We start from the raw sequence: 15222 nt of genomic DNA on the forward strand, positions 1-15222 counted from the left end.
CATTCCAACCGGAGGACAAGAATAGAACCTAAATGACCACCATTTATTACACCATCTTAGTTAAAATGTAAAATGTCATCTCAATTTTACAGAAAACTTACATGAAGGCTAATGTGACCTTCAAAATTCAAATGAATTTTTTTCTTGTTAGTTCTGTAGGTTGCAAAATTCCTATATGGTAATAATGGCCAGTGCCTTGAATTAAAAAAAAATAAAAATAAAAAACAGGAAAGAGGCATTCTATTCTGGTGCAATAACAATTACAAGTTTATGTGATGAGACAACAAAAATCCCTAGATTTGAGGATAATTTTACTACAATCTACCAATTAAATATATAATTATGTGATCACATATGTCTATCTGGGTCTCCTTTTACTTTCAGTGCCCCTAGCTCAAACACAGAGTATTTTTAGTTCCTGTTTTTCTTTTATAACAAGCTTGATCAGTGAACAAGAAAGGTCTTATCAATCATCTACTTGTTAGAAAGCATGGAGTTTTTGAACCGCATAGCTCATTTCAAAATTAGAAATGCCCCCACTTAGGGGCCCACGTCAAGACTTTCAGGAGACAGTTGTCACTAGATCTGAGGTCTGACATGTGTCTTTGGGTAAAAGCAACTAAGAAATGTTCCTGAGGCAGTGTGGGTGAGGAAAGCAATAGAAACGGTATTTCTATTTTTTAACAAGTAAATCCCAATTCATATTTGCTAGAAAGCTATATATTGTTTCTCACATAAAGTGTTCCTCTCAAAATGTTTGCCAGAAAAATTATTTTAAAAGTACAGCACATTTTCCCATTGACACATTCTAAAAATGCATCCTCAAGGGAAACTTTTTGGTGGCAGAAAAATATTTTCTCACTACTACTAATAATCACTAACATTTATGAAGGGCTTACTACCTGCCAGGCATTGTTCAAAGATCACTACACAATTTTCTCATTTTATTTCCCACAATGATCCTGAGAGGTATTGTCCCAATTTCCCAGGAAAGAAATTTGTGGAAGAAAGAGTTTAAGTAACCAGCCCAATGTCTTATGATTGGGGTGGAGAAAGAATGAGCTCAAGGAGTCTGACCCTAAGCCACCCCCTTAAATATGCCACTGCACTGCCTACCAACACCTGTCCATGATCGCCGGGAAGAAAAGGAAAGTCTATTAGATGGTGGGGCCTGGGATCTCCATCTTCACCTTGGTATTTTAAGATGACTTATGTAGAAAGACCCTACCATTTTTCTTGGCTTTAGACTCACTCATGGTGGATGATTGGGAAATGTTAATTGCATGACGTAGATTTGCTCATTACAGGGGTTATGAGTTAATGTGCTCCCTCCCTAGGGGTATTTAGAGAAGTGGTAGTTGAATATTAGTTTGATTGAACAGAATGCAGATACAGTCATATGTTGCTTAAGGACAGGGATACGTTCTGAAAAATGCATTGTTAGGCAATTTTGTGGTTGTGTAAACATCATAGTGTACTTACACAAACCCAGAAGGTATAGCCTACTACACATCTAGTCTGTTGCTCCCACCACCATCATATATGTGGTCCGTTGATGACTGAGATGTCATTATGTGGGTGACTGTATTATGGTTTCTAAAGAGCTACTGAGAAATAACTGGAGGAATCAGACAAATGAAGGTTTTAAAAAAATCTGTTTTATTAAGGATAAAGCTGAATCGAAGTAGGATTTCATTGTGACCACAGTCAGACTCCCTAATGCTTTTCCCTGAGTCTAAAACTTGGTACACCTCATCCAAGGGAGGGTTGCTCTGCAGAGCATATACACACACAGCAAAACAGCTGTGCCATCTGCATCTACTGGTCCCTGCACTGGAACAAATGAGAGCTCAGTTTTTAGACCTAGCCCTAGAAGCAGGCTTGGGTCCAGACCCCATCATGATTGCCCCCCATGGGCAGGAGGTGATCAACACACACCCATCCTCAGGCAGGGAGATCCAAAAAGCTGAAGGGGAAGACAGGACGGAGTTTTTCATGCCCAGTTCTTCCCACTTCACCAAGCAGGTAAGTCACCACTAGTCCTTTAGGGAAGAATAAACAGGGAGGCTGACGCTTCTTTTCCCAATGCTTTCTAAAGGGTGAAAGTTCCTATCATATGGTCCAAGGAAGGAACCTAGGAGAGAGAAGAAAGATTCCGTTCAATGCCAGAAATTGTGTTGAACGCTCTGAGCATGCTGGTTGCTGCTTTGGCAATGAGTTCTTACTCAAGTAGAACAGGAACACCGATACATTGCTCATGGAGTGAAAGTTCCTGAGATAAATTCTTTGGAATTTATTTAAGATTTGACCATAACCTTGTGAAAAAGGAGAAATGAATCCAGCTGGCAACAGTTAGGAAGCTGGGAATGCACCCCCATGGCATCCTAAGGATGTTGCTCTCAAGGGGAAGAGCTGGCTATTGCCCACGTGTGAGAGGCAGCAGCAGCCTATTTGAAATAAGGAAGCATCAGATTTAAGGAGTCTTTAATTAATACTCTATTACTTCCAGCACTGCAAAAATTCAATAATGTAGCAACCCAACCAAGTGCAACTAGTTGAAGATCAATCCAGTTTGATTTTTCATGCAGCAAAAAACCAAGAAATTAGTATTTAAGAATTTACGACCTTCAGATCAATCCAGTTTGATTTTTCATGCAGCAAAAAACCAAGAAATTAGTATTTAAGAATTTACAATCACTCCCTTCCCCTTCTAAGAATGTTGTCTCAGTTGCTCAGTGCCAGTGCCTTTGGGCGCCTTTGGTGTGCTGGTCAAAAGAAAATTGGGAGAAAGTGAAAAGATGTAACTTGATCTACATAGGAAAGAGCTCAGAGCCACCTAAGGAAGCAAAGAAAACATGTAGAATTCAAGAAGGATATCGAGAGAGGAAAGAAGGGAGTGACAGAAGAGGTAGCCTGGGCTGGAAATATTGGAAGACAGAAGAGAAATCTGAGTAGCTGCCATGAGCCATGGGGTTTGTGGAAGAGAGGAATGGAGAAGTGGAATTGTAGCAAGTTTGTGATCGGCACTTCTGAGTGACTGTCTCTTACCCCTGCTCATGGAGAGCTGTCATAAAGATCTTTATCATTCTTTAAGATTCAGAATGGCATTTATTTTTCTCTTGCATACATTATCATGGGGTGACAGGCTTTAAGGAATGGCAAAGAAGCCCAGATATATTTGGATATATCTACTTAGATCTTTCTAGAATGCGTCATCCTATGGAATCTGTGCTTGTCCACAAAGTGTTACATGGTGATTGTAAAAGAATGTGCCAGGAGGCGGCCAGAGTGCACAGTAGGACATGGCAATGGCTCAGGGACAGAGTGGTGACAAGGACATGTTAGAAGGGACCCCCAGCAGAAGCCAGAGACCTAGGGTGCAATCACCTTTCCAGTCACTCTTCCCCAACACACTTCCTGTCACCTATCAGTGGGCAGAGACTTGTAAGTGATCTTTAGCACACTGCCTTTGGGTCTTCCATTCTGAAGGATGTTTACTGGAGAATGGCCTGCTGGTGAAGTGGGGTTCCAGCTCCTGGGCCCCGGGTCATGGAAGTCACTGTGCTGGGATTCAGAAGTGCAGGGCTTCAGGATCAGCACTGGTGCTGGATGACTTGTCACCAGTTTGGCCTCACCTGTAAACAGCAGTCTTGGGAAGAGCACATCAACAATCCCTTTCAGCTCTTACATTCAATGATATCTTTCCACATACTTGTTCCTTACTGTAGTTATTGGTGCCATTTTGTCCTGCTCCAGAGCCTGGCCAGCCCCTCTTCCCCATGCAAATGTTTATTCTACTTACATCATGTCCCTCCCAATCAGACCTAACTGGGAGTGAGCAAGGACAGCAGGCCATGTCCAGAATACCAAAGCTGCCCGCTCCTGAAGTGTAAGCTCCAGACTGGCTGGCATAGGGAGAGGGTGTCTCAGCAGTGACCCAGGCACTCTGCCTGTCCCCCACCCTACTCATACACACACACACGCACACACACACACACACACACACACACACACGCACACACACACACACACGCACACACACACACACACGCACACACACACACACACGCACACACACACACACACGCACACACACACACACACGCACACACACACACACACGCACACACACACACACACGCACACACACACACACACGCACACACACACACACACGCACACACACACACACACAATGAGACAGTAGAGCCTATCTCTGGAGCTCAGACAGCTTGCATAGCAGGAGGAGGCAGCTTTGTTTTTCTCCAGACACTGCTCAGAGCCACTGAAACAGCAACTGGATAAATTTAGGAGGATGACGCGTCAGCCCTGAGTGGATGTGCGTGCACGAGCGTGCATGCACAGACAAGGCTGCAAGCTGCAGTCTGCCACGTGGTTCTCAACCTCCAGGAATCAACACTCAGACTCCCAGAGCCAGATAATCTGAACCGAGTGTGGAGTCATCAAAGAAACCTGACGTGAGGGTGATATGAGGCCATGCGCACAGTTGTGCCCTTGGCTCCTCGGATCATTCTTGGAGGTTGCCCTCCGGCCGGCCCTGGCTATATATAGCCCTGCTTTCTCCAGTGCACATGCTTTCATCTTTCTGAATGAAATACTAGAAATCCTCCCAGGCTGTATGAAAGCATCAGCTAAGTGGCATCCAAAGGTCCTAGAAAATGAGCTGGGGAAACAGAGCAGGTGTTTTGCTCATTGTGAAAGGCAAATGCTCATTTGGAAGGTTTCATGGTAGGGAATGTGGGCCAAACTCAGCACTGCCAATTTTTAATTACCAGCACAATTAGCAGCCTGGCTTAACAATGAGCCTATTTTATCAAGCTCTGTTTAAGAATCAGTGAATTGCAGCAGTAGCCCCAAACAGACGAACAACGCAATCATATCCCATTCTCTGAAAGCAATGCTTTGCCTGGACAGCCGGGGACTTATAGCAGCCACTGCCACCAACAAATACCTGACATCCTCTTTTTGGCCCTGACTAAACTGGCATAAAGGTAGGAATCATGTCTCCATAAAGCCATCTGTTCTGTGGTTGATCAATTCATGTTACATGAACTATATTAAATCAATGTGATATATATATATCAACATTAACTTCTTGAGATAAAACAAAACAGAATCTCTCTCTCCTCTTATCATCCCTCACCATGACCATCATTTGAAATAATTTTGAACTATCTGATGTAAAGATATCCATAAAACCCCTAAAGGTTACCAAGTAGCATCTCCTTGGGGGCAGGATTACGGTGGGAAAACCAGTATCCAGGCCTTGGAATGCTTTGGCAGCATCCCCTTGATTTAACTTGTGGATAGTTGAATCTGTTTCTCAGATCAGACCTAAGAGACTTAGATAGGTCAAGAATGCTCCTCTGGGGTGTGTAAGATCTCTGAGGAACAAGAGCGTCCCAGAAACAACAGCAGAGGACTTTGCTGAGGAAAGGAAGTCTACTGGCACTTCTGAACCACAAGACTTTGTCTCCAGAATTGAGTCAGAGAAGCAGAGACCATAGACTTTGACTAGCTCCTGCTCAACTTGCACTGAGCCTGCAGGTCTCTCATTTCTGGATCGTGACGGGAAATGGCCAATTCTCCACCAGAGCTAACCTTAGGCAATCATGATAGGAGGAATCTCAGACTCCTCAAGGGAGAGCTAGGCAACTCCTCACCTACACAACCATTCTGATTTCAGTGCGGTATGCTCTGCCAGAAGACAAGTGGTGGAACGGGTAGGGTTAGTTGCAGAGTCACTATCTTAGTCCATTTGGGCTGCTATAACAAAATACCTCAGACTGGGTAATTAATAAGCAACATAAGTTCATTGCTCACAGTTCTGGAAGCTGGGAAGTCCAAGGTCAAGGTGCCAGCAGATTCAGTGTCTGCTGAGGACTCACTCTTTGCTTCATAGATAACGCCTTCTTACTGTGTTCTCCATTCAGTGGAAGGAATGAACCAGCTCCCTTGGGCCTCTTTTACCTGGGCACTAATCCCACTCATGAGGTTAGGATTACTTCCTAAGGCCACTTCTTAATACCACCATATTGTGAATTAGGTTTCAACATAAGAATTTGGTGGGGGGACACAAACATTCAGACCATAGCAGTCACTCAGAAAATCTTGCCCCAAATATTGCCTCACTCTATGCTTAGTTCTGCCATCATAAATCCATCTGCTAGAGTCAAGCATTGCTTTTCTGTGCAAGTCATCTGCAAATACTGCACTGGGAAATGTCAATCATTTTTCACCCTTCCCCGGCTCATACCTACATGCTACACTTTTTAGGGCTCCTTAACAACTGGCTTCCCATCAGGTTAGGAAGTCCTAGCAGAGGTGAGAGGGTAGGGAAAGGGAAGAAGTTGGGAATTTCCACCCCTCTCTCCTTGCTTCAGGTGATGTCTGTCAGTGACCATATCTCCTCTGTGGTCCCACCATGGCTCCAGGGTCCTTGGGGTGGTCCAGGCTCATCTCCTTCATACTCCTAGCTCTAGCTCTTGCTAATCTCTGCCTCTTCATCTCCTGTTGGCTCCTCAACACTCCCAACCTATTCGTAGCTGGTTCCCCTATTCATTCCCTTTATTGAGCTACCTGATGTGGGCTCTGTTTTCTTGTCTCGTTCCTGACTTATTCAGTGGGTTAGCATATAAACATGCTTTAAGCGAGCTTAAAGACTATTTTTTATCTGCAAGGCCTACAGTAGCAGGGAAGTCCTGCGAAGCTCAATAAAGAAGGACTTGAAAGGGAGAAAAGGTGACTTTTCCCCAGATCTTCTCTACCCTACAAAAAAACCCGTCTGGCTCTAGCCTTTAAGCGAGCTTAAAGACTATTTTTTATCTGCAAGGCCTACAGTAGCAGGGAAGTCCTGCAAAGCTCAATAAAGAAGGACTTGAAAGGGAGAAAAGGTGACTTTTCCCCAGATCTTCTCTACCCTACAAAAAAACCCGTCTGGCTCTAGTGTTGTATGGGAATGCTATAATCAAGCAGCCCTCTTGTCATCCTGATTTGTTAGTCTCTGGATTTACATCATGGACTCTGCCCAGCCGAAATCTCTTTGCTGGCATCTGTGATTCGTGAGCTCCCAGTTGCAGACTTTTGCATATGAATCCTCCTCCCCTGTGACAGCATTTCCCCCACTCACCTCTCTGTCTGTTTGACTCTTCCTCCTTTCCAAAACTGCTTAAAGCCTGAAATCTGAGCACTGTTATTGTGATGCAGCCTTTCAGCAAGTTGTAGAAGCAATCTGAGCTAGAATCTAGTGTTCTTGTACTCTTTTGAGTTTTTTGCCAGAGGTCTTGTAGTCTTAACTACATGTGCTTTCCTATTTGGCCAATAGAATTTTAAAGTCTATACAGATATAAGACCATGTCTACTATTTCTTATGCTACCTGCTCCTCTCCCACCCTCTGTCCCTCAAGCACCCAGCAATTATAACATTTAGAACTGCTCTAGTATGTTCTACAAATATTGATATATTGCCTAAACAAACTCCCTCAGCTAGGAAGACTAGGCTTACACCTATTTGTCAGGACAGCATGCTTTCTGTGAGAGCAATGCTGATCTGAAAACCCTCAGACCTGCTCTCTCTTTGACAGAGCATCCCCAGTAGAGTGCAGTCTCCAGGCACAGGGTTTGCTCAGTCATTATTTTATTTCTCCCTGGGCCTTGTGTGTTTAAACTACATCTGCAATGCAGTTGTTTTTCCTCCAGCTCAAACCTCCTGAAGGGGATTCTTGCTGATGGCATCTGTGGAAGAGACAAGCTCATGCCTGAAGAGATGAATTATTTATGGCAAATGGTGCCCTAATGGATTGTGTGATCAATAATGCTTAGAATAGCACAGCAGTGGACAAATCATAGCAGGCTTGAACACGTGTCTACATCATCCTGAGAAGATGAGGGCCACCAGATAGCAAGAGGAGAAAAGGGGTACTTGTCATGCCAACCTCAAAATAGTTCTGGATGAGGAAGAAAATGCAGCATTCTTTTTTTTTAATTTAAAGGGACAAACCAACCAATTTTTAATCATGGGAAACACTACACCAATATGCCCCCAAAATTATCCATTTACCAAAGACCAGTCTTACTGCTCTAATCTAGCAGAGCATCTCTCCATGTTTCTGAGCTTTCCCACAGCTCTGCAGAGAAAATGCAGAGTTTCTTCCTGTGTGTTAGTATGTGGCCTGTCTGCAAGTAGGAAAGATGTTAATACCTGTTGCTTAGAGTGTTCATGTTTCACCACAGTGCTTAGCTTCAGTTCCTAGGCAACATCCAATATCTCAACAGACCTCTTTGTGCAGATGTATGATCCCAAGTTTAAACCTTCTCAAGACTCTGCTCTTTTTGCCTGATGGAAAGCTCCACCAGAATGTCCAACTGAAAATTCATAATCACCATGCCCGGAACCAGTAGCCTGATGTCTATATCCCTCCCCCACCTCCTACCTGTGACCCCACCCACCCACTCCCCCATGCAAAAAAGAAAAGAAAAAAGAAAAAGAAATCCCTGTTTTTTCTCTTGATCTGCTGTCATCCCATCAGCAGCATCTGTAGTTATCCATGCCTGGGTGCCATAGTCTTCTCTTTTAAGGCCCAGCTCAAATGTCACTCTCTCCCTGAAGCCTCCCCTCAAATCTGAAACCCATAGTGCTTGGGTTTCTCCCATAGCACTCTTCACATTCTAGCTGATGTTACAGATATTGGCATATGTGTCATCTCTCAAACTACACAGTGAGTGCCTTTAAGGTACAGATCATGTCTTAATCATCTCTTAATGTCCCAAAGAGGCTAGCCCAGCACCCTAGTAGACTTTGTTGAATAAATGATCGAATGAACATGCAGGCAATGGAGCTGGCACAAGCAATACGTGTTCTATTTATCAGCTGCACCCCTAAGGTGTGCCACAGAGGAGTGGGAAGTGATTAAGACACATCAGAGAAACTCTACATGAACAGTCCCCAAACCCTGTTTCACTAGACTGAGCTCTAGTATGCTTTTTCTGGATTTTTGTAGGTACTTCACAAAGACAGTGGGAGTTCCTGGTGTGGGTACCATGGCTCCAGGTGAACTGAGAATCCCAGTAGACGTTCCTGTAGAAAGACGAGAGGAACCTGGGCTCTCCTAGGCTGATTTGGGTGTGGAGAAGCTACATCAGACATTCCCAAGGCTCCAGAAGGCTGTAAAGGAAAGAAACAGATCAGGATCCCAATCACAGGCACTGAAAAGTGCTGAGTGTCACCAAGGTCAGGGGCTTCTCTAGTCACTCACAGGCTCCAATAATTGAGCAAGGTTGGCAGCAGGGCCACAGGGCCTGAGGTTCACTTCCACACGTTCACACTGGCTTTACCTAAACTGATGGGGTTGTCTTGGTGGACCAGGGCTAGGGGACAAAGAGAGACAGAATTATTTTTAGATACAATTCATACAAGTGTCAAGCCAGTAGTAGAACACTTGGTAAATAGTAATTTCTTTCTGTCAACCCTTCAACTGATGTCATCCAAGATGCACTGCTGGGTGTAACTCTCAAGACAGAGGATCTTTGCATGACCTCTGAAAGAAAGCTTTCTGGGCCGGCCCGGTGGCGCACTGCGCTAGTGCGCCGTTTGGGAGGCGCGGTTGCGCTCCCGCTGAGGGTTCGGATCCCACATGCAGACCGGTTCCCGCTCACTGGCTGGGCGAGGCGCGGGGGCAGCGCCGAGGGTTGCGGTCCCGTTGCTGGTCCCGGTCCGGTACGGGGGCGACGCTGAGGGTTGCGATCCGTTGCCGGACATGGAAAAAGACAAAAAAAAATGAAAGAAAGCTTTCTTCAAGCTCTAGGAGAGGGGCAGTGATAGGAGTGCAGGCAGTTCAGTTCCCCAATCTATGTTTCAGGACCCACATCACATGTAATTCCAACATATATGGCAAAATCTCTTCTTGTTACTAGGCTCAATTGTTGAAGTGAGAACTTTAATTTCATATTTTCTCACTTGGGTGCAATTAACTTTTCAGACTTAAAATTTAGCTAATGTCATCATCGAGCATTTCATTTACTTTTTTTCTTATAAAGGAAACCACCCTTGAATATATTTGGCTGTGTGATTGCACAGTCAAATAAGGACACATTTATATATTCAGCTGGGTGACTGCATCTACAATCTACTTTCGTTACTGGCTTCCAACATTATACGTGGATAGGAACACCTACCTTGATAGCATTCTTGATATTCACGTTGGTCTCTTGTGAATGACATAAGCTGATTTACTTTCCTTTCTAATCTTAGCAAATCACCTGATTATCATTGAAGACAACATCCATTCTGGAGATACTGCTCAGAGTGACTTCAGGACTAGAAATACTATCTGTCTTATTTTTAGGGCATTTTACCTAAGGATTTTATGTATGAATGGGAGAATGAAAACCTCAGATAGCCAACTAACTCTAGACAGTCTCAGTGGTTCAGTGTCCATGCCAAAAATCAAGCCCATAATTCCTGATCATTTCTTCAATTTCTCCAATTCTTCTTTGAAGGCAAGAAACTCAAAGCACAATATCCTCAGTACTTTTTGGTAACCAGGCTCTCCTTTTCTGTATAATTTATCCCTTGGTCCATGGTAGGTCTTTAAAAATAAATTATCATTGAGGGCATGAAAGAATTTTAAAAAGTGAAATAACAAAGCCCCCTTTGATCTTCCGTGGTCAGGAGATGCAAAGACCTTGTCTCACGGTTTTGTAATCTGAAAAAAAAAAAAAAGGCTGATTAAAACCATTGCTTGAGAAATTAAAAGCATGTTCCATGTGCTTTTGGCAAGTAGGCTTCTTTTTATAGAAATATAAATCCTCAGAAAAAGTGATGTTGTAATTCCATGGCAAAGAGACAGTGCATGGGGCTGATTAAAACCATTGCTTGAGAAATTAAAAGCATGTTCCATGTGCTTTTGGCAAGTAGGCTTCTTTTTTTAGAAATATAAATCCTCAGAAAAAGTGATGTTGTAATTCCATGGCAAAGAGACAGTGCATGGGAAAATGTATACTTTGAGTATACAGAGTTCCAACCATAACTTCACAACTGAGACCCAGGCTCTCACTTGATTTTCTAAGCTCAGCAGGATTAGGAAACGATCCTCCCAAAAGAAAGTCTTCAGGACCCTGACCTCACTGCAACAGAAATAGTGTTGGTGACAGAGACACCTCAGTGTGAGTCTCTCTGGAGCCAGTAGCCAGCACAATTGCCATTGCTGAGGTGAAAATGACAATTAAGAGACTGAGCCTCTCTGGCGAATTATTTGTAGCAGTAAAGAGTCTGCTGGATTTAATATTTGTAAGGCCTATGAGTATAAAACTGTCAGAGAGAAGAGACTTTCAAATTTCATATACTCTGTTCCCTCGACTCCAAAGAGATGAAGTGAAAATGGATTATTTTTTAGCTGAAAGGCCCTAGGAAGGAAAATTCAACACCTTACTGTTTTAGAACTCACTAGAAGTAAAAATGAAAGAACAACCGAGTTCTGTCCACTGTTCATTCTGCACCAGATGTATTCATCCTGCTGCCCTAGAACTCCAACTGGCCCCATATGAAAATCCTGGTTAGTCCTCTGTCACATCCTCCCTCTGCCATTTCCACCCTTGGGTAACCACTGCTTTTCTTTCTGGACCCTGACCTGAATACCCCTGCTGCTTTTTTATAAGCTTGGTTCATTGTGGCAAATGTCCCTTCCTCAGGCCCCAGGTTCCTGAGGCATGTGTGATGTAAGGTGGCTTCCTAAACCACCAGCTGCCCAAGCTTAACCCACGGATACAAAAGTCACCGCCTGGAGGAGGTGCCAGCCTTCTGTCCTGAGGTGGTGGCTCATTCCAGAAGTAGGCTGCCTTTCACATATACACGATGTACTGGGAGACAGGAAGTGAAAAATATTTTAACTGAAATGACCAGGTTAATCCATTTCCTTAAAACCACTTGGACGTTAAACAGCAAAAGTAAAATTCCCACTAGCACTGTTGACATTTTCTGCCTCAGAATGTGTTCCCTTTCAATCAACGAAGTGAGCACTTTACAGGGCAAGTGCTTGGCTTGAACAGTACAAGAGAGACCAAATACTTTCCATCAGAGCCCTCCTGGCGGAGACAGCACTCCATCCACACACACAGTAGGTTTAACCTCCTTCCCCACCATGCATGCCCAGCAGAGACACCCGGCTTTCTCTCCAGTGCTGTTCTGAGCACCTGCCAACACCCACTGATGAGGCTGACATTCATTAGCGATGATTATTCACGTGCTGTGCTTTCTGAGCCCAGGCCGGGCCCTGGAGAGCACCTAGGGGAGATGCCCGGTTCTGACTGCTGTTGCCTCTGCTTTCTGGAGAAACCTGTAAGGCTGCCCCTGAGCATGCAGATGCAGGCTCTAGCCTTGCCCATCCATCCCCCAAGGAGGGCACACTGAGATGAGGAAGGGGAGGAAGTGAGGGGGCCAGAGGGAAGTATGTCTCTCTAGCATGCCAGCTCTCTTTGTAATACAAAACAGTTCTGGTTCTTTGCTAACAAAGCTTTAATTTCTGGGGGCCTCATGCAGTTAGAAAATTTTGCTCACAAATATGGCAGAGATGCTGCCATGTGCTCACCAAACCTGTTGCCTTCGTCTCCCGGACCCACAGCTGGTGACATTTCCCAGCCTCCTTCGATTAGATGGGCCATGTGACTGAGTTCTGGCCAGTGAAATGATGTGTATTACTCCTAAGCTAGGCCATAAGACCTCCCGTGTGATCCTGCACACTCTTTTTCCCATTAGCAGGTTCAATGTCAACACCCAAACTTGGAAGCCACGCCTGAAAGGCAGAGGCCAGGTCCCCAGATGACTGTGAGGAACAGAGAACTGTAAAGTGAGTGAAAAATAACCATCATAGTGCTAAGGCCCTGAGACTCCAAGGTAGCTGTTGCAGCAGCTGGCCTAGCTTATACCCTGACTAATACAACCATCTCCTTCCAAACCTGTCCCCAAATTGTGTGGCTGCTTCTCTAAATTTTTTATATTAGAAATAAAGGCTCATAGATCATAAAAAGGCAAATGACATTACAATTCTAAAGAGGGTGTTCAAATTCTTTAGTTGTCTTAGAATTCATTTGTATCCAGTATTGCTCAAAGTAAGTAAATTCCATGGTAAAGCTTTGATATTTCTAGTTTAATCACAGATTTGAGCTATAGTAATATTTGTTGATATAGACTCTAGCCAGTATTCTATTCAGCTTCTAACTCTAAGAAATTCCCACTGGCAACTAAAGAGTCCTAATTCCTTGAAAGGAAAAAAAAAAAAAAAAATGGAAAAGGGGGGGGGGGGGTTAATTCTAAACTGACTTTTCTCCTTGTGAATTCATAGGACTTCTGGGTTGGTATTTAGCATTACACTTACGTGTACAAGTTTCTTGCAGGGAAGACCTATGCTTTACTATAATCTATATACCTCACAATGGCTAGTGCAGTGTTCTACAGTTTGCTGGGTATTTTCAAATAAAATCAATCCTTGTTCACATTTTTGTGTGTGCATCCCCTGGAGCTTCTCTCTATTCATTTTGCATTTTTGGCCTCAAGAAAAGGATGACAACAGAAATTAGAGAGAAGAGGAGTGACTGATTGGCCGTGGGGAGGAAGGGAGGTGGAAGAAAGCCCCTAAGATCTTAGAGGCTGGCGAGTCCCTGAGGAACATTCCTGAGCTCCCCGTTAGGGGCTCAGCCTGGTGCAGGAGTGGGGAGGAAGAGCAGATGCCCTCCTTGGTTGGTTCTGCATGCAGAAGGAAGGGACCCGCATGCAGGTTCCCAGCTACAGCCCAGACAAGCCACATGATCCCACAAAATCATGGTATTCTCATGCACCAACATGATGTGGGGCACTGGTATGAGTCACATGAATGGGAGAGAAATGCGGAAGGCTTTGGACAGGCTCTTGGAGATTTCTGAGGTCCAGAATTGTGTAGCAGAAATAGATAACACCTTTGTACCCAAGAGGTTCCTGGAAGTAGAGGAGAGAGAGAGAGCTGGATGTGAAGAGCCTGTGGTCAGGAACAAGAGATGACTCACCAGCCACCTGGTGAACAAATAACTGAAGACCAGATGGCAAGGTGGACACCTCAGGGGAGGCCAGCATGGATGACGAGTGATCCTGAGGACCAGATGTCTCCTTTCAATACCTGGTACTGCCTAAGCCTCCAAAATGTTAGTGCAACCCTAGGGAAAGGGGATGGAGGGAGCAATTTAATTGAAATCAAATTTTTACAACTGTAGAGGAATGGTAGCTTAAAAAGAAAAAAGGAAAACAAGAATTATATTTCTGACAAACCTAAATATGTGGAATGAAATTGATACCTATGACATGTGATCCAAGAAATAGGAGGTTCTGTTAACCTTAAAGGAAAGGAAAAAGGATATTAACTAGTATTGTGATTTCAGGAACAATGAAAAGGCTCCCTTCCCTCATTTTCTCCCTCACCTCTGTGCTGGTGTATGAATGTCCATCATTGTAACTTTTTTTTTCTTCTTTAAGATTTTCCTCTTACAATACACATGCTATTGAGGGACGTTAACCTTATTCGTCACTTATTCCTTGATGTCAGTCAGTTGATCCTGTGCTGTCCTGACAGCAGGGTGCAATGCAAGCAAGGAATGTTTCCCATGTAAGAGAAGGAGGGAGAAAGAGGACAAGGCATGGAGAGAAAGGAAGGGTGTGAGAGGGCAGGAGAGAATGAACGAATCCAAGGACAAACGTGCAAATAAAAGAGGAAAGTGGTGCCTCCGCACGCAAACTTTGCTACCTTGTAATTTTTAATAGGAGCAGCCATAACGGTAGAACTAACTCTGTGTTACTAAAAACTGCCCTGCTTCTCCTCAAGGTGACTGCCCTTCCCAGGGAGGGACAGGGCTTTATGTGACTCCTCTCAAAGTGCTGTGTGCACTACAGTGGCAGATGCTAACCACAGTGCCCCTGTCTCGTCACCAGACCTCTCCCCTCTGCAGCAAATCCCCTCTGAATCTCAAAGAGCCTCACCAACAGTAATGAATTCATTAAGCCCAACAGTACACCTGCAAGGCAGGTGCCGATTAAATCAATTAAGCACTGATAAACATTATTTCAGTATAGAGACAGTGCTCCTAACAGGCAAAAATATGATTCAGAAAAGTCCCAGGGCTGGTGAAAGAATGGCTTTCTCTTGAGGAGTTAAATCAGCTTCTGTGATGAGCCGTGGCAGA

The 15222-nt window shown here is 44.1% G+C and overlaps 1 protein-coding gene across 1 annotated transcript in view; it reads left to right on the forward strand.

Moving 5' to 3' along the window:
* The first annotated feature begins 1842 nt into the window (after positions 1-1842).
* Positions 1843-15222, forward strand: part of LOC103590937 — a 24438-nt gene continuing 11058 nt past the window's right edge. Inside the window, 2 exon segments of the mRNA XM_008573284.1 lie at positions 1843-2025; positions 2716-2908. Coding sequence (XP_008571506.1) covers positions 1843-2025; positions 2716-2908 — 376 coding nt within the window.

This window comes from Galeopterus variegatus, unplaced genomic scaffold (assembly GCF_000696425.1).
Source record: "Galeopterus variegatus unplaced genomic scaffold, G_variegatus-3.0.2 Scaffold897, whole genome shotgun sequence".
Classification (NCBI taxonomy): domain Eukaryota; kingdom Metazoa; phylum Chordata; class Mammalia; order Dermoptera; family Cynocephalidae; genus Galeopterus; species Galeopterus variegatus.